The sequence below is a fragment of the Anolis carolinensis genome, chromosome 6, assembly GCF_035594765.1.
Source record: "Anolis carolinensis isolate JA03-04 chromosome 6, rAnoCar3.1.pri, whole genome shotgun sequence".
In the NCBI taxonomy this organism is placed as follows: domain Eukaryota; kingdom Metazoa; phylum Chordata; class Lepidosauria; order Squamata; family Dactyloidae; genus Anolis; species Anolis carolinensis.
The window spans coordinates 69,082,539-69,102,660 of record NC_085846.1 but is presented as its reverse complement, the minus strand read 5'-3'; the positions used below and the strand labels follow the sequence as shown (position 1 = coordinate 69,102,660).

Below are 20,122 nucleotides of genomic sequence, written 5' to 3'. Positions count from 1 at the left end.
GGCCCTGTTTAAAAAGTTTGGGGACCCCTGCTCTAAATGGTTCCGACCCACCTTATCTGTCCGAACGTGACTCCCACTACGACCCACCTCAAAATTTAAGATCCTCAGGTGAGGCCCTGCTGGTGGTCCCGCCAGCCTCACAGGTGCGGCTGGCGGGGACGAGAGACAGGTCCTTTTCAGTAGTGGCTCCCCGCCTATGGAACGCCCTCCCCAGCGAAGTCAGGCAGGCTCCCTCCCTCCTATCTTTCCATAGAAAAGTTAAGACCTGGTTGTGGGACCAGGCCTTCGAACAATAATAGCAGCATTAACTACTATTATGTGTGTTGGAACTCAATGACAGACCCAGTCTTTTAGACTCAGAGTGCGCCTATCTGTATATTTATAAGTGTATTTTATGAATGTTTAATGTATTTAATTTTAATGTGTTGTCGAAGGCTTTCATGGCCGGGATCACAGGGTTGTTGTATGTCTTTCGGGCTGTGTGGCCATGTTCCAGAAGTATTCTCTCCTGACGTTTTGCCCACATCTATGGCAGGCATCCTCAGAGGTTGTGAGGTAGACATACAACAACCCTATTTAATTTTAATTGATTCGCAATGTATTGTATTATTTTTATATATGTGCTTTTATTTTGAGCCCCCCTGAGTCCCCTATTGGGTGAGAAGGGTGGGATACAAATACTGTAATAAATAAAAATAAATAATAGTTGACCCTCTGGGTGGAGTAACTGCTTACCTCCACTTTCAACTGTCCTTTGCTTCCCCCCAGTCCTATATGCCTTTGGTGCACTGATGTGCATCTCTGCAGGAAATGGGGGGGAGGGGGCTGCACAGTGGTTTGAGACCAAGTTTCAGGTTCAATGTAATCACTTCCCTGGTTTCAAACTGGTTCTAGACTTGTCAATCTAATCACTTTTCTTTACTAGCTTCTCTATCACAATTCTTTAGTTGCTTCCTAACATTTCTATTGCCTTTTTTTGGCCATCTTGGCAACAAAGCAAAGTGATGCATTTTTTGCAATCCTAATATTTCTTGTCCTTTGGTCTTCCTTTGTTATTGAATCTCTGAGCTATCTACTTCCCTGAACTGTAACACTATAAAATGAATGCATATGTTACTGGATGAGATTAATCAAGAAATGTAAAGGATTAACTCATGTCTTTAGAAAATGTACCAGCTTGATAATGCAAAAAAATTAATGAACTAGCTAACTCCAAGCTATTACTAGAGTCTATTTTACATGACTAAATGCAATGATACTGTCAATCTAATGACTTAGACCAATGATGGGCAACCTTTTGCATTTGGTGTGTCAAAATTCACCAAAAAACCTAGCATGACTTGGGTGGTGTGTCACTTTGAGGAAAAAAACCCCCATAATTTTGCAATATTTATAGTTTAAATAACAAAAACGTATAATTGTAATATATAACTGTATTTAGTAAATCAAAAACTATTTACTACCATTATTTTCATGTACAACAATCTATGATACCTCTTGCAGTTTCCACGCTGATTTCTCTCTATTCTAGTTTCAATGATTAATGAATAATATAATAATAATATTATGGTAATAATATGACAATATACTACAATAATAATAGAATGATATATATAAATGTAATTTGCATAGTTACCATGGAGTAAACAACAAAAGCACTGGACCAAATCACACCAAATTTGGCCATAAAAGACATAGTCATCCAATCAATCTGCATGCGGCAGTGTGTCAGCAAAAATGGCTAGGCGTGTCAGTGCTGACACATAGGTTGGCCATCACTGACTTAGATCTTAGGGGTTTTTTTGTCTTCAAGTTACTGAATTTGCATCATTTTTCCTTATAATTTTTCTTCCAATTAATTAATTTTCCAAATATTTTTTTCAAGGGGATTTTGGAGTTTCTCGACTCTTGATGGGGTCTTGCGATTTAGCAACTACATTTACCGGGACACCTTTCTACATGAGTCCAGAGGCTTTGCAACATCAAGGTTATGACACAAAATCAGACATTTGGTAAGTAGGCAGCATTTTTTCCCAATTAATGATTAAGTAAGTCATACTAATGTATATCTTAAAAAATTGTATGTTTCTTTCTATTGGGGTCTATTATACAATTTAGCTTTCCTTTTTCTGGCAATAAGCATGCAGCTATTTCAACATATATGCTGCTATACTGATGTAAAGTTCTTTTTAACAAGATTAAACATAGTCACCATCATGACTCTTAAACATTTCTTTAGGCCTAAAAAGTGATGAGATAGCATGGTTTTGTGGCAATTGATCATGATTTGGGGCTTGAGAATAAACCATGTGTGTTCAGAAAAGGATTTCTTAAGTGTCCAAAATCCTAGATGAGATGAATCCTATCACAACTGCCCCAACCTCTTATGACATTGGGAAGGAGGTGCTGAGCCAAGATCATGGAAGACTATAGTTTACAACTCTTGCTTGGCTCTCTCGTGAGCCCTCCCAATGTTGTTTCTTATCACAAGGATCAAAGTGAACAACATTGAAAGCAGTCACTGAATAAATAACTGAATATTTTTCTTTGTCCTTGAATTTCCTTCCTTTTTTCCATCTCATCTTCTAGGTCACTAGGATGTATTTTGTATGAGATGTGCTGCTTGGATCATGCATTTACTGGTCATAATTTTTTATCAATTGTTCTAAAAATTGTGGAGGGTGAGACCCCTTCCCTTCCCGATATGTATCCAAGAGAACTGGATGAAGTGCTACACTGGTAGGTTATTTTGACAGTTGTGCACTGATTTTGCCCTCAGTGGTTTTAGTTAGTATGAGAATTGATTTGTTTCATGTCATTAATATTTCAGTATGCTGAGCAAGGATCCTTCACTGAGGCCATCAGCTACAGAGATTTTAAGAATTCCATACATTGCTGATCAATTACAGGTATTTTGAATACAGAAATAGGTTTTGTGAAGCAGTGTGTGTTAAAGCAGGGACAGCTCTTAGCTTTTAGCAACATTCTTTTTAAAAAAGAATGACTCCTATAAAAGATGCAAGGTATACACTTAAACCGCCTTATACAGCACTTTCCATCATGAGACTTCGTGCACAGAATTGTTGTATAAGGTATTTAACAGTGTTGTCTGGCTTAATTTTATTTTCTAAATATGCTGTTGGAATGAGCGTGCTATATTTATTTGAAAACAGATACACTTCAAATGGGCCTTTTTCCACATTTCTTGTCAGTGTACAACTTGTCGTAACTACAGTAAATTTTCTGGGACATGAAACCTTATCTTTAAACGGTGACTTGCATATTCAACTTACATGGACAGCCTGTAAAATCACTGTGATAAATAAAAAAAGGTCTAGACTAGAGTAGACTTTGAAAAATGAATCTCTACTCGAGAGATCTTAGATACATACAGAGACCACATGATAGATATTGTCTTTCTAGCACCTTCTCTTTGGGTTCCCTAACTTGTTTGTAATCTCTAGTATTTATCTCGAACCCTCTGCATGAACAAACAAATTGCCATTGTGTGTACATACACATATTTGTTAGTGCAAGTTTCTCCCTTTTCCCCCATTCTCATTTGACCTTATCCTGTTTGTCCTTTGCAGTATTGCTGTTTTTGAGACTCCTTCTTTCCTTTTCTTGACATGGAAGTTGCTCTCCTAGCTATTTATTACTTGTAATTGCTAAGTAAAGAAGGAAGAAGAAAAGGAAATTGTTCCCTTCCAACTAGGAATCTTATTTCCCAGCACTGATTTTCTTGCAAGCCCTTCCAAAGCCACAGAAGCTCATATGGTACATTACCCATTTACTTTCATTATGTCATATCACACAGAACAAAGAAGCAGAATGAATCATTGCCAAGTTGCTTGGCACATAATACTTCTGTTGTAAATCTTTTCCCTACTGTTATTATTATTGTGTCCTGGTGCTGTCAAGCTGATATTGATCATCACAAATGCATGGACTTACTAAATGTCATATCATCGGTGATCACTCGTGGCCAAGTATGATTGTCTTTCAAGGGTAGAGTCTTGCCAGTGGGCCCGCAAGTGACTGTAGAGTAGTGGTGTGCATTTGTATGTATTCGCGATCTGTTTTGTTTTGTTTCATTCATTTCGGCTCATTTTTGTTTTCATCTCCACTTCCAGAAATGGAGCATCTATTCAAATGGGATTTTGTCTTGTGTCCGAAAGAAACAAATTTTTTCAGACCATTGGAAGAAAATAATTATAGTTCTTCTAAGGGCCAGTTTTAGAGAGAGGCTGAAGGTTTGAATAGAGACAGGACCCCAAAAATGTCTTTGCTTTCAAAAATATATGTAATCTATAACAAATAATAAGGCTACCCTATTGTATTTGTTCTCTATACAACCCAAAGGAGAGGGAGGACCAAGCCACAGGCAATACAGAGAGATAGGGAGAAATAAAAAGGTAGTTTTTCCAAGGGCTAGTTATAGAGAGAGAGGCAGGTTTGATTTCTAAACAGACAAGCGAAGCCCAACAATTTATTTCCTTTGAAATATATTTCTTTTAAAAAAAAATCAATAGGGGGAGGAAGAAGGTTTTACACAAAAAAGAGTGGATGCCACATGGCTCAAAAATGAAAGCTAAGCACAGTTTTTGTTCAGCTTTCTGTTTTGTGTCACCTTTTCTTTCGTCTGAAAATGGCATCTTTCGTTTCATGCATCCGAATGGACAGTAAGAAATGAATACACGAATGAAACAGATGACACAAATACTGCACACAACACTACTGTAGAGACCTGTTCTGGATCCACATAATCTATTACAATGAGGACATATGTTTCCAAGTAGAAGACGGTCACAAGTGTTTGCTTGATGGACCTTCCTCTTGGCACATTTCTCTGTTTTGCCCTCAATTCATGCCTCTTCAAAATCCCCAGCACTGTTGGTAACAGCTAACCTCCAGTTAGAATGCTTGAGGGTCAAGGCTTCCGAGGTCTTGGTGTTTGTTCCACATTTTTTAAGGTTAACTTTAAGTCTACCTTTAAATCTCTTTGGCTGTCCATTTTCCATTCTTGAGCTGAGAGTAAAGTAACCGCTTTGAGAGTCCAGCGAAGTTGCTGGAAAAGCATAATTGCTTCAGTGCTGGTGGTCTTTACTTCTTCCAGAATGCTGATATTTGACTGTCTATCTTCCCAAGAGATTTGCAGGAGTTTTCAGAGGCAACGCGGATGGAATCTTTTCAGAAGTCGAGAGTGACACTTGTAGACAGTCCCACAACAGTTGATATTGACACCAAAATACAAACAACACCATCTGAGCTCTGCCAATGCAACATTTTTTGAATGAAGTAGAGAGTGTTCCAGGATATTCGTAGGGATCCTAACTGTAGTAGTTGATCTAGATCAGTGGTTCTCAACTTATGGGTCCCCAGATGTTTTGGCCTTCAACTCCCAGAAATCCTAACAGTTGGTAAACTGGCTGGGATTTCTGGGAGTTGTAGGTCAAGACACCTGAGGACCCACAGTTTGAGAACTGCTGATCTAGAGGAATAAAATGGAGTTGGGGTTTGTTTAGGCTCAGCTTGCTTATAAACATTTACTGCCTGAGATAGAACAGCAAATGATGCTTTGCTTCTGACCCATCTTTTCAGGTTAGGCTGCATTATATCCAAAGACACTCATATTTTGTTGTTTTTTTGGTTTGTTTGCCTCATGAGGCAGAAAATCCCACATGTATCACTCCCTCTACCACACTGTAAAAATACAACACTCACCAATTAAATCACCGAAATGTGCTGCTCCTTCATGACTTGATTTATTATTTGAGGGGGTGGCCTCCCTCCACTAAAGTGTAGAGTTGGCTCTGAATCATGTAATGTTCTTCCTTGAGGCTTCCCAGGAAAATGGACTCGATTCCACAACTTAAACTATAATAAATGTGTTGACTTTGAAAGCTGTTCAAGATTCTTATGGCATTTTCTCTTCAAAACATCAAAAGCACCTCTTCCCTCTTGTAGGGTCACTGCTGCATCTAGTTTAGCCCTGTTTAGAATCTGCAATGTTTCTGCAACTACAACAAGCGTACACTATATTTCTTTGGAAAAAATAATTAAGAAACACTTGGTTGTGGTTGGTGTTACTTTGTTTTATCTTGTAGATTATGAAATATAAAGTGACAAATACGACTATGAAGAAGCTGGTCCCCAGTACACCAGAAGAAAACAGTTTTATCACTAAAGTTATGTGAGTATGGAACAAAAGAAAACCAGAAATGTGTGAGACAAAATCACCAACTTGTACATATTTTTCGGTGCTCTCTTTAAAATACTACAAACAGTGATAATGGCTTTCACTGTACTCATATATGAGATACCATTTGATTTGCAATAACTCCAAGGATAATTGTTTGCATTATTTCCTATAACAACATAAAGAGCACATTCTATTTTACATGATCACATGTTAAGCTGATTTAATTTAAGCAATACCATGACACCATGCTGGAATAATTAACTGATATTTCAGTGTTGGTAATTAAATTCTTATCCATTTGGGCTTGCTGCTTCTCTGCTATCCCACAATTGTGGTTAGTTTACTTCATTAATCAACAGCTACTGTGAATAGATCGTTTCATTTTCTTTTCTCTTTTCTATCATAAATAGTCAAAACCTATACAGTATGGGGTTTTTAATATCTCTTGTGTTGGTTCACTGTGATTAGAAGTCAATCAAGAGGGACATATCTAACTTACACACCTATGTCTTTATACAGTGCACCCCCATTTATTATTATAATAATAATAATAATAATAATAATAATAATAATAATAATAATAATAATATTATTATTATTATTATTATTATTATTATTATTATTATTATTATTTTAATTTTATACCCCTCCACCATCTCCCCAGAGGGACTCAGGGCGGCTCACAGATATAAAACAAGCATGCAGTGGTATCAAATACAAAAAACACACAAATAAAATCAAAAGGCATAAAATAAAATCACAGTCCTTATAAAACACATGATAAAACACAGCAATAAAATCATACAATGGACTGGGCAAAGTGCACTGAGTGAAACTTGTAAACATGAAGGAAGTTAAGGTGCTATGGTTCAATGTAGCCATACTTCAAAAACATCCCCCTCTTTGAAAGTGTTTGTGGGCCCTTTAGGTTCTCTAGTGTGATTTTATGGTATGTTTCCAGTCCAAATATAGTTCAAAATATAGGGTTTACAATTATTTATGGTTTCACGTATCCACAGGGTAATTGTGTATGTGTCTTAGAATGTATGCATATGACTTCAAGGATATTTCAAATTAGATCCAGGATCGGGCACATGTAATTCTAATCCCCCGGTGGCAAAGCGCTGAGCTGCTGAACTTGCAGACCAAAAGGTCCCAGGTTCAAACCCCGGGAGTGACGTGAGCTGTTAGCTCCAGTTCCTGCCAACCTAGCAGTTCGAAAACATGCCAATGTGAGTTGATCAATAGGTACCGCTCCGGCGGGAAGGTAATGGCGCTCCATGCAGTCATGCCGGCCACATGACCTTGGAGGTGTCTATGGACAACGCCAGCTCTTCGGCTTAGAAATGGAGATGAGCAACAACCCCCAGAGTCAGACATGACTGGACTTAACGTCAGGGGAAACCTTTACCTTAATTCTAATGCTTAACGGATTTTGGAGAGGAGTGGAGTACTCCATCAAGTGAAATAACGTTACCCATCCTCCTTCACTGTCCATATCTCAATTATTGGTCTCGACCATCTTCTTCCAACACAGCTATTGCCTCTATAGCAGAGGGTTTTATACAGAGCAGTGCTCTGCTCTGTTCTTGTGCGTCCAGTCAGGCAATATCTTTATTGGGAAAGGAAAGCAGCAGTTGAAAATGGAGGTTTAGAAGAAGAGAGTGTTGGAAAAGACAGCAAATGATGGACTAGTTGAATTTGTTGTGTTTACTGTCAGAAAGGGAGTTGCTTCCTGACTTTGGGTAGCATGCTCTTTGACTTGAATGGTTCAGGGGTACCATTCATTGCTTTGCCTTGGGTCGCAATATATCTTAGAGGGCCCTGGCTAGAGGGCGGAGTTAGAGGTGTGACACTAAGTGGCAAGTTAGGTGACTTCTGCAGCATTGTTCCAGTATGTTCCAGTATTGGGGCCGGGCTGTGGCACAGGCTGGTGAGCAGCCTACTGCAATACTACTAGCAACCCGAAAGATAGTTGCATCTATCAAGTAGGAAATAAGGTACCACTTATAAAAAGTGGGGAGGCAAATTTAACTAATTTACGACGTTGGAATGAGAAAGTGCGGTCAGAGTGGATGATGAAGCAGCTGCTCCCCCCTGTGGTCAGAATCGAACATCCCCTCAGGAGAAGGTTAAATTGCCTCTGCGTCTGTCTGTCTCTGTCTCGGTTCTATGTGTATATGGGCATTGAATGTTTGCCCTATATGTGTATAATGTGATCCGCCCTGAGTCCCTTTCGGGGTGAGAAGGGCGGAATATAAATACTGTAAATAAATAAATATGTATAATTTAAGTCCAGACTATGTGGCAGAGTATGACCCCATTTACACTGCCAAATAATGCAGTTTCAGAATGCAGTTTAACTGCATTACATTGAATTATACGAGTTTACACTGCCATATAATGCAGTTCAATTCTGTTAAATTGCACTCTGACATTGGATAGTATGGCAGTGTAGATGGGGCCAAGATCTTCCCATATAATCCTTCCCCACACCCTGAGATCCTCAGGAGAAGCCATCCTCCCAGTCTCACCAGCTTCACCAACTGGTAGGGATGTGAGACAGTCTTTTCAGTGGCTACATTTAGGGTTTGTGACTTCCTTCTTAGGAATGAACCTCTTCGTGATGTCATTCCATCATCAGGCAAAGACTTTATTCCTGTTATTGGGTGGAATTCAATGTAACTTCTGCATTCTTAAAAAGAATTCAAATTCTTTTGTAGTATTAGTGCTTTAAAAAAGGAATGGCTTTGTGGTGTAAAGGTTTTAAATTAAAATGACACCTAGCACATCCAATCTTAACATTGAGTCAAGAGAGCAGATTCTCATACCTTTGTTGTATGCTTAAAAGCAATTATTAAAATAAGGCAGTATGCTTCATAGTCAATACTCTTCAGTTTAAATTGCCAGCTACATTCTTTATTTGTGGAATGCTACATAATGGGGTCAGATGAGAAGGTCGTCAATATGCGTTTTCATTTCAAAAGTTATTATTAAAGCACCCTTTGTGCTTTTTGAAGGAAATAATTAATATCACACATGTCACATGAAGTGAGTTCAAAGGTCAAAGTGCACATAATTTAATTATAAAGTGTGGCATTCAAAGTTAATTCAATTAGAGCTTCCCCCAGTGTTAATGTTCAGTATATTTTAATAATGTCTTGCCAGGTTACATTTTGAAAATCTTTCTAAGGATACAGATTTGCCATTATTTTGTTCATGCAATGTTTCAAAATTACATTATAATTGTAAATTAAGAATTTTTTTGCAGATAGATACAATTTCATATATCATCAAAGTATGACAGCTTGATTTTAATAATTCTATTTTTTTAATTTTGCTTTTCAATACCTTAGAGGTGTTAAGTAACTATTTGTCAACTTTATGACAATGGACTGGATCTTGATTAGGTTCATTGTATTTGGTTCCCAGTGAAATCTGTGAGACTATCATTACTAACTCATTCTTAATTGGATCCAACCTAATTATTAGAAGTGACATTTCTTCAGTACTTCCACATTTTTTTTTCTTATGAAGCTCCTAACTATAACAGGTGAAGAATTAAGTATCTAAACTAAGATATTATGAGCAGGATCCAAAAGCACTTTAGGCATATGCAGGCTGAGATTTTAGGTAGACACTTAAATGTAAGGTGCTTTTAGGTCAAAGGGGCTTACTACTTAGCTGATATGGATGTAAATGTGTGCTTGTGAGTACAATGAACATGATTTTATTTATTTATTTACGACATTTCTACCCCGCCTTTCTCAATCTCAGAGGGGACTCAAGATGGCTTTACACATAGGCAACAATTCGATGCCTTAAAACAATATACAATTAAAATAAACTTTTAAAAATAGAATTATAAAATACATTAAAACATTTAAAAAACAATTAAAACAATACTTTAGTTATTAACCACGCTATCCACAATTATAATCCAGGCCGTTCCAATAGTCAATGCACATAATTCGATATCTATCTATTGCACAAGTTCTCCAAAGGCTTGATCACAAAGTCATGTTTTCACTCTCTTACAGAAGGTCAGGAGGGAGGGAGCTAATCTAATATCCCTAGGGAGGAAATTGCACAGTCGAGGAGCTACCACTGAGAAGGCCCTGTCTCTTGTCCCCGCCAATCGCGCCTGCGAGGGAGGCAGGACCGAGAGCAGGGCCTCCCCAGACAATCTTATGATTACTTCCTCTTCTGTATAATATATCTGATCCTTATTCCATATCACAAGCTGTTTTTGCAACTTTTCAGTTTCAAAGAGTTAGCTCTATAACATGGGGAAGCGTCTGTTTAACAAACAAAAGTGAAAAACAAGCTTTCTGATATGATGCCTTCCATATATTTTGTATGAAGGTTTCTGCCTTTCTTAATCACTCGCCATGCAGACTGGAGCTAACTCCTAATGTTACGAGTCAGACGCCAGCCAATATAAACAACTCAGTTTATTGCAAAAACAACACAAAGGAGCCTAAGAAACAACCCAAAAGAGGCTCAAAACATTTCTCTTCAGTGTGAGATAACAATTTCTAAAAATAACTTAAAAAACCGGATTAATCCGGATTAAAAACAAACTAAGCCGAAACGGCTGAAAACTCGCTCCACCTACTCAGTGGAGCTAAACAAACACAAGAAAGCTACCAGCAACCACCCACAGTGACCAGCGGCCATGCTATGCCCCAAAACGTTGTTAAAGCAAAACCACGTTGTAAAGGAGAAGTCACAGCTGCCACATCCAGTCCGCGTCATTAGGGAGAAGTCACAGACGTCGAGTTCCAGTCCATGTCGTTAGGGGAAAATCACAGACATCGAGTTCCAATCCAAGCCATTAAGGTGAAGTCACAGGTACCGAGTTCCAGTCCAAGTTGTCAGGGAGAAGTCACAGACGTCGAGTTCCAGTCCACGGTCAACACAAAGAGCCAAAGCGACGGAGGCAAGCTGATAGCTAATGCATAAAACCAACACAGGACAATCCAGCGCAAACCCACACAATGCCAGCCCCCATTGCCACTAAAAACCCGGGTTAATACTTACATCCCAAAGCAGTCTTCCAAACACGTCTTCTGAAATAGAGATCCCGAAAAGGGCCCAACAAAACACCTTGCCGATTGTAAAGTTACATTAGCAACAAACTTACTTTTATCTACACATCCTCCTCCGAACTTGAGCCAGCCAACGCCCCATCCATAGCTGGTTGCTGCAAATCCTCATCAGAGCTGGAGTCGCCCAATGCCCCACCTCCAGCTGTAGCCCTTCTACGATCTCTCCAGCCAGACCACCTTCTATCCAAACCCATAACTCCCCAGGACCCATCTGTATCTTCTCTGTGCCATCCCTCAAATGTACCACTGCTTGTGGGTTCCTCAAGAATCTCCCGGATCTCCTGAACCCTAGTCCAATCCATCTCCTCACTCCCAGAGTCTGACATCCCATCCTCCTGACTCCCAGCCCCACAATCCCCTTCAAAACCCTCAAAGGTATCATCATCAGTGGGTTCCATAAGTATTTCCCGGATTCTCTTCCTTTGTTGCTCCTCATCGGAGTCTTGCTCACGAGTAGTTTTCCTGTCTCTTCTAATACAAATAGTAGTATCTCTACTCAAAGACTCCATCACAACACTTAAACACCTGAAAGACATTATGGAAGACTGCTTTACAACTTCCTTTGTCTAACAACCAACTTTGCAGTATTTTGAATCTTAGCCTATAAAGTTGAAGTTTTGCAAGCAATGCAAGTTAGGAGAATGCACTTGAGAATGCCATAGCATTCTTCACTGCCTACAAGGCAGACATTTTTATTACAGCCATAACACCTTTCTTCATATTCAGGCAGAAGAAAGTACATCTACAAACCCTGAGAGCTCTATCAGAAGTGCAGAAAATGACACCACGTGAGCGAATGAGACTGCGGAAGTTAAATATCGCTGATGAGACAGCACAAAAGCTAAAGTAAGAAGCAAAGTGTTACAGTAGAGTCTCACTTATCCAACATAAACGGGCCGGCAGAACGTTGGATAAGCAAATATGTTGGATAATAAGGAGGGACTACGGAAATGCCTATTAATCATCAAATTAGGTTATGATTTTACAAATGAAGCACGAAAACATCACGTTAGACAACAAATTTGACAGTAAAAGTAGTTCAATACGCAGTAATGCTATGTAGTAATTACTGTATTTATGAATTTAGCACCAAAATGTCACGATGTATTGAAAACATTGACTACAAAAATGCGTTGGATAATCCAGAACGTTGGATAAGTGAGTGTTGGATAAGTGAGACTCTACTGTATTTTCATCCTCTACTGTCTTATGTTCACACGAGAATGCATTGATGTTTTAAATAGGAGTAGCTTGGTACCCTCATTTGTCATAACATCCTCATTTACATGGCCAGCAACACCCAGGATGGAAGATCAAAGCATAGCTTAAAAGGTAGGATGAAGATATATACAGGTCTTTCTATTTCAGAATGGAAGAACAGAAAAGAGATGTGACTAATTTTCTGTCCTTTATTATCTCTTGCAGCAATTGCTACTAATGAAAGGAGTCAACTAGTCACCCCAAGAATGTATTTTAACTTAGTAGTGTCTAGTTAAGAGGAAAGACAATTAATTATTTGAAATCCAGGAAGTTCCCGAGTTACAAACATCTGACTTACAAATGACTCATAGTTAAGAACGGGGATGAGACAACAGAAAGTGAGATAAATCTACCCCTTGGAAGAAAAATTCATTCCTAGAAGAGTTTTCATGGGGTAAAGGTGTCTCCACTGAAGCTTTATCGCAAATTATTGTTTCCACAACATGTCATATTTTTCAAAATCTGGTTATCTTACAGGGACAGAAAGTGAGGTATAATCTTCTGAACAGGGGCACACACAGACAGATAGATAGATAGATAGATAGATAGATAGATAGATAGATAGATAGATAGATAGATAGATACAGTAGAGTCTCACTTATCCAAGCATCGATTATCCAAGGTTCTGGATTATCCAAGCCATTTTTGTAGTCAATGTTTTCAATACATTGTGATATTTTGGTGCTAAATTAGTAAATACAGTAATTACAACTACTTTTTCTGTCAAATTTGTTGTATAACATGATGTTTTGGTGCTTAATTTGTAAAATCATAACCTAATTTGATGTTTAATAGGCTTTTCCTTAATCCCTGCTTATTATCCAAGATATTCGCTTATCCAAGCTTCTGCCGGCCCATTTTGCTTGGATAAATCAGACTCTACTGTAGATAGATATTTGTCTGGAGTTACATTTTAAAATGTACTTGTTCTGATTTACATACAAATTCAAATCAAGAACAACCAACAAAACCAACCTTGTTTGTAACTTGGGGATTGCTTGTACTGCACTAAAACTTTGGGATATTTTTGTCATACAAATGGTAATTCTGTAACTTGAATGACAATTGCTATAAGTTGATTGAAAGTCAGTTGCCATTTCTAATGTTGAATAATAGTGCTATATTTATTTTCAGAAAATTGGCTGAAGAAAAATACCAAGAAAATCATAAAAGAATGCAAGAGCTTAGATCCCAGAATTTTCACCAAGCAAAAATAGATGTGCTTCATGTAAGGACAAATATTATCCTATGTTTTTCTTTACAAAAATATGCACAGTCAATTTTGAGACAAAGAATGGTTCCACACAGGCCTTTAACCCGCGCCCAGTTGGGTTTAAGAGACCCAATTGGATGTGAGTTAAAGTCCACAAACCTCCTCACAAACCCACACTTTTCTGGGTAGGGGGGTGTCTAGATGCCCTGCCAGACCTTCCAGCAGGGCACCCAGACAACAATGAACCCCTCCCCCAGAAAAGCCTTAAAATTAAAAATAACCTACCCAGCCACCATTGCCGTGTCTCCTGGCGTGTAGAAATTTCCTCCCCCCCCCCCCCCCCGTTTTCCTGGCACACCATTTCTGGGTAAGTAATTTTTAATTTTTAGGAGGTTTTAAGGGTAGTGGCTACAGTTCTCTGGGTTTTCCAGGCTGATTCAGTCCAGAAAAACCAAGATAATTGTGTGGACTGCTTTTGGCAGTGCCAATAGGGCCCATACTGGATTAGACTCAGATTTCAGGAAGACCCAGGTCTAATCCAGTACCTAATTAATTCGGAACAAAGCAGGGTTTTAAAAAGGAAATTCAATTTGCAATTGTTAGTATTTTCTGAATGAGATGTACATGTAATATCTCAAACATAATAATTTCATGTTTAGCCAAGTTATAAACAATGCATTAATATTTCTTTTTTTATTGAATCAATTTTTATTAATGCTTTTAACATACAATTAAAATAAAAGCAATATAAGACATGAAATAAGAAAGGGGGGAAAAGAAAAAGGGATTCAAGAATGTTAACAATATTCCAAACAAACACAACACAACAAAACAGAGAAGAAAAAAGATAAGAAAAAAAGGGGAGGGACAAAAAACCTTAGCTTAAAATTGACTTCCATCTTTGCACAGTTTCTTATACATCAACAATTTCACAAAGTTTTATTTTTTCTTTCAACCATCTCTATCTGGTGTCTCTATTTTATGTATTTCCTTTTATTACATGCAACAATGCATTAATATTTCTAAAGCAGTGGTTCTCAACCTGTGGGTCTCCAGATGTTTTGGCCTTCAACTCCCAGAAATCCTAACAGCTGGTAAACTGGATGGGATTTCTGGAAGTTGAAGGCCAAAACAACTAGGGACCCAGAGGTTGAGAACCACTGTTCTAAAGGAACGAAATTACTTTCAGTATATAAAGGTTACATTTTCTAGAAATTTCCATTTCCACCCAACCCAGAATTGAAAAACCCAGAAAACTGGGGGGAAATGAACATTTTTTCCCAATGGCTCAAAAAAATCTGAAAATTTCTATTTATAACTCACTTGTAAACTGAATTTAGAATTTGGAATCATGGCTGAAAATAAATTGTTTTGTCTTGTGACAGTCATTCAAAGATTGTAATTAGTATAAAAACTATCATTCATTCCACATTGTTTATGGTTAGTTAGGCAATATTCCATCAAATATACTACATGGGGTTGATAGGACATGCTTTATTTATTTGTTAGCAAGATTACCTAAATTTTCTAAGTAGGTTTTGCATAGTGTATTAATTTTATTTATGTATGGAATTAGTATTGCAACTATATCCCAGTGAAATGTTAATTTGCACTCAACTGTTCTTACCACAAAAATAAAAAAATCCAGTGGTTGTTACACTATGATCATATTGTGCTTTTATTTCATCAAATAAGGAATCAGATGAACAGAATGGAGAGTATCTGGTTAAATCTCAGCAAGAAATTGCACTGGATTATCTGTCCATAGGATTCAGTGACCAATCTGACAGTAGTACAACAGACAGACTCTGTATGTCTGAACGAGAAGATAATGGTGAGTGATATCATATTCTATGTTATTTTCCTAACTATTAAATCCTGAGGAGGCACAAGAAAAATCCAGCTGAAAAAAAAGTGTCTTCTATGTTTTTGGAAAAAGGAAAACTGGAATCTAAGGTTCTACTTCCTTTTTATCAATGTGTCTATTTACCAACCATATTGTTACGATATGTGAGTCTATCAATAACCACTAAATCACAAATGAAGGATTCAAGAAGAAAGAATTGGGAAAGAGATCTTGGAGTCTTAGCAGACCATAAATTGAATATGAGCCAACAGTGTGATGCAGCAACCAAAAAAGCCAATGCGATTTGGGCTGCCTCAAAAGTAGTATAGTGTTTAGATCAAGGGATGTTATGCTGGTCCTCTATTCGGCTTTGGTCATACCTCACCTGGAATACTGTTTCCAATTCTGGGCATGACAAATCAAGAGAGATATTGACAAGCTGGAATGTGTCCAGAAGAGGAAGACTAAAGTGATCAATAGTCTGGAAACCATGACCTATGAGGAGTGGCTGGAAGAGCTGGGCCTGTTTAGCCTGCAGAAGAGAAGGTTGAGAGGGGACATGATAGCCGTGTTTAAATATTTAAAAGGACGTCATAAGGAAGACGAACTTTAGGACGAACTTCCTGACCATAAAAATTGTTCAACAGTGGAACTCACTGCCTTGGAGTGTGGTGGAAGCTCCTTCTTTGGAGGCTTTTAAATAGCTATCTGTTGTGCTTTTTCTGCAGAGAGTTCAACTGGATGGCTTGTGTGGTCTCTTTCAACTTTATGATTTGATGAAATACCACTACTGCATCCTAGCATCTGCTACCTGGCAAATTTTCCTCATTTTGCTTATTTATAGGACTGGATCTGCTAGCATGGTTATGTGTAAAACAGAACACTTGGCTCTTAAATCCTACCCTGTGTGTGTTTCCTTGTTGAAGATTACCTTGTATGTGGGCACAGCCATTTCAGATTAGTTTTCTTACATCGAAAGTCTGTGACTAATTTAAAGTGGCTTTCACACAACTTGCTGCACAGACATATTTCCCATGTAGAAAAATTGTAAAATTTGAAATAACTGCTAGTATTAAGCCCCTGGAGCTTTGAACAAAATGTTGCACTTTACTATTTGAATAGGATTTAAAGGATTAGGATGGCTGATTTAAAATTCAGATTGTTCTGTTTATTTCTTTCGCTTCATTTGAATTAAGAATGTTTTACTGCTTGCTTTAGTTTGTTTTGAGATGATTCGCTGTGATTTTAATATTGGGTATTTTATCGTTATATGCTTTTGTTGATATTTTAACAGACACTAGCTTCTGTTTCCAGAATATGACAGAACAACAAACAGTACAAATCCCTTTACTTTGAACTTGTGTTTCTTGATGCTTTTGATTATATTAACCTTCAGCTCTTGCGAAAGCTGCGTGTTTTTGTCTTAAGAAACTAAGCAACTGTTCTTCAGAAAACACTGCCATATCAAAGCAAAAAAATTACTGGATTTAGGATTGCATTTTAATAACTACATTCTGGTGTTTTTTTACTTATTGCAAAATGAGCAGTGACACACTGTTAATCTTTTGAAAGAGCAGATAGTTAAACTCAATTCCCAATATTTGTGGATTCATTCAGAACCTGTGTAAGAAAAATTCAGCAAGTAAACTGGGTTGCTACTATTGAGTTTGTGTAGACCAGTGGTTCCCAACCTTTTTTGACCAGGGACCACTTGACCAGAGAACACTTTGACCAGAGACCACTCTCCAACATTAGTACCAAGAAGGTTAAGAATCAGTTTTTGATCAACTTTTGATTTGGTTTGGTTATTTGGGGTGCTGATTCAGAAATTTACACTGGATAGACCGCATCAGCTCTAGTTTCTGATAGAGAACTTATGCCATCTGGTATTCGCCAACTGCTCAACCACAGAAAACCATATTTAATAATCTAGAGCTCATGTGGTCGATCCAGTGCAATTTTCTGAATCAGCACCCCAAGTAACTCCAGGAACAGGTCTAAAAACCAAGACACCAAAGCATCCCCACTTCCAGGTGCCATGTTGTGGACTACTCTTCTGCTTATGAGGAGGAAGTAGAACAAGAGGCTGAAGAGGTAGCACTTGGGAATTTGGGGGCAAGTGTTGAGGAGGAAGGGGAAGGCAAGGAAGACATACTACAAGTCCCTAAATTTTTAGAACAGTGAAAGGCAAAAGAAAGGAGAAGGTCAGCTAGATTCACAGCAAAAATGCTGAGCAATCAGATCTCACCCTAGGTGCATCTGTGCTGGGGGCTCAGGGCTATAAATCAGCAGCAAAGCCAGTAGTCAGTGCTGGCAGCAACTGACCTACTTGGCGTGTTTGTAGTCCAGTCTACATGCTACAGCTACAGCGTTGGCTTTGCAAAAGACTTCTTGCAACAGGCTCTTGTTACTGTACACTGTAAGCCTTTTTTTTTGCCAACGACTCTTGCTCCTATCTGCTGTGAAGACTTGTTGCCAAAGACTTTTGTTTTATGTCTGCTGTAAGATCTTGCATTGCTTTTGAAGTCTACCTTATGTTTCCTTTACTGCTGTTTGTTGTGTTATTATTATTTTGCTGAAGTAAAGCTTTTTTGCTTACTTTTGCTCTTGTTGTAAGGCTGTTTCAGGAACAAAACAGGACATGCCACATGGAACGGCTCCACTCAGGGGGAGGGAGGAGGAGAAGCAGCAGTCAGGAAGCTTGTCGTGCCTTTTGTGGGTAGTCAGCCTCTCCCCTCCCAACATCCCCATTGCCTCAGCTCTATGAGGGTTTCATGAGACCAGTCAATCTCATTGCAACAGTGTAGTAATGGTGAGGCCATATTTTAGTTCTTGGGGACCACTGGTATAGACATAGAATGGTCTGATTTACTAGGTTTTAATGGTCTGACTTACTAGGAAGAAGTGTGAAGAGTTTATCTGTGGAAGTAGTACTCCTACAATTCTAAACAGAGATTGAGATCAGCATTCTTCTCTCCAAATGCCATGTTCCTGAGAGTGGCTCAGATTGTGCTGGTTCCTGCCAGTCTGTTCTTTTGGTGATCAATTCAGGCAGGCATTAAGGATTTCCTGCCTTTCAGATGGATGCATCCCCTGGAGTTTCCCATTTTTATTTTAGCTTATTTTGCAATATTTTAAATTAGTGTTTGGAGATAAGAAACTATATAAAACCAATGACAGTGCTGCATAGAAATGAGTTCTGGTTTGCATCCCAGGAAAGTGCTGTGTTAACTGTGGATGTCATCCAATGAGTGAGGAGAAAGTGGGGTGGAAATCCTCTTACTATGTTCCCTACCATCAAGTTCCAGCCATCCCACGTACTTTCCCCATCCTTCCCCAGTCTTTCCCTCGTCTTTTCCTGTCTTAAATCATTTGGAGTCAAGTAGCACCCAACTCCTGAAAATGCATTCTGGGCTCTGTTTCCATGTGCTGCAGAAACCGAGTCCCATGGAGTCCTACCGGAAGTGCCCTTACGTCATGTGATGGTACTCCATTTCTGAAGCACATGGAAACTGAACCCAGAATGCATGGAATGGGATCCCCTAAGTTCTGGTTTGTAGCGTGAGAAAGGGCTACGTGGATCTCGGTTCTGATTTGAAGTGTTGCTCACTTTTCAAAGCTGCACTTTGTATTCCAGTTTGGCAAACATCCCAAGTGATAAGCATTACATCTGGTCCTGGCCATTTTGCTTAGACCGAGCCTCATGACAACTGCTGAGATGCAGCCGGCAACCGCTTTCCTAAATTACATAGATTATGTGGTTTGACTGGATAACCTGCAATCCTTACTACTACATATTCATATGAAAAAGACACCTACATCTCACTGTGTAATATTTTGGTGAGCCGAGGACTAATGCAAAATTCATAGTAAAAAATAAATTTCAGATAAAACTTAAATTTATCTGGGGATGCTGTTCATGAAGTACTTTGGTTACATTATATGTCAGGAAGGGAGACAGCATGCCTATATAGCATGAACATTTTTATAAAGATGAGCTCTGATGTGAAGTCACAGAGATCAGAAACATAACAAACTCTGCTATACTGTTGGATGGTGTTATGAGTCACTGAAAGAGAACAGATAACCATTTTCTTAGTGCAGATTTCATGCTTCATGGAGTCTGAATCTTGGTTCTGAAATATTTTATAATTACAGTAGAGTCTCACTTATCCAACACTTGCTTATCCAACGTTCTGGATTATCCAACACATTTGTGTAGTCAATGTTTTCAATACATCGTGATATTTTGGTGCTAAATTCATAAATACAGTAATTACTACATAGCATTACTGCGTATTGAACTACTTTTTCTGTCAAATTTATTGTTAAACATGATGTTTTGGTGCTTAATTTGTAAAATCATAACCTAATTTGATGTGTAATAGGCTTTTCCTTAATCCCTCCTTATTATCCAACATATTCACTTATCCAATGTTCTGCCGGCCCGTTTGTGTTGGATAAGTGAGACTCTACTGTATTTATTTTTT

General features: G+C 38.4%; 1 protein-coding gene and 1 long non-coding RNA gene across 2 annotated transcripts in view; one reads left to right on the top strand and one right to left on the bottom strand.

The window, feature by feature from the left end:
* Positions 1 to 20,122, bottom strand: part of LOC134292426 (uncharacterized) — a 200,719-nt gene that overhangs the window by 40,459 nt on the left and 140,138 nt on the right. The gene's annotated exons all lie outside the window — the stretch shown is intronic.
* The window catches only part of nek11 (NIMA related kinase 11), a 148,855-nt gene that overhangs the window by 66,327 nt on the left and 62,406 nt on the right, over positions 1 to 20,122 (top strand). Inside the window, exons 6-12 of the mRNA XM_062957350.1 lie at positions 1,886 to 2,012; positions 2,590 to 2,739; positions 2,831 to 2,909; positions 6,108 to 6,193; positions 12,040 to 12,159; positions 13,708 to 13,801; positions 15,482 to 15,620. Coding sequence (XP_062813420.1) covers positions 1,886 to 2,012; positions 2,590 to 2,739; positions 2,831 to 2,909; positions 6,108 to 6,193; positions 12,040 to 12,159; positions 13,708 to 13,801; positions 15,482 to 15,620 — 795 coding nt within the window. The remainder of the gene's footprint in view (positions 1 to 1,885; positions 2,013 to 2,589; positions 2,740 to 2,830; positions 2,910 to 6,107; positions 6,194 to 12,039; positions 12,160 to 13,707; positions 13,802 to 15,481; positions 15,621 to 20,122) is intronic.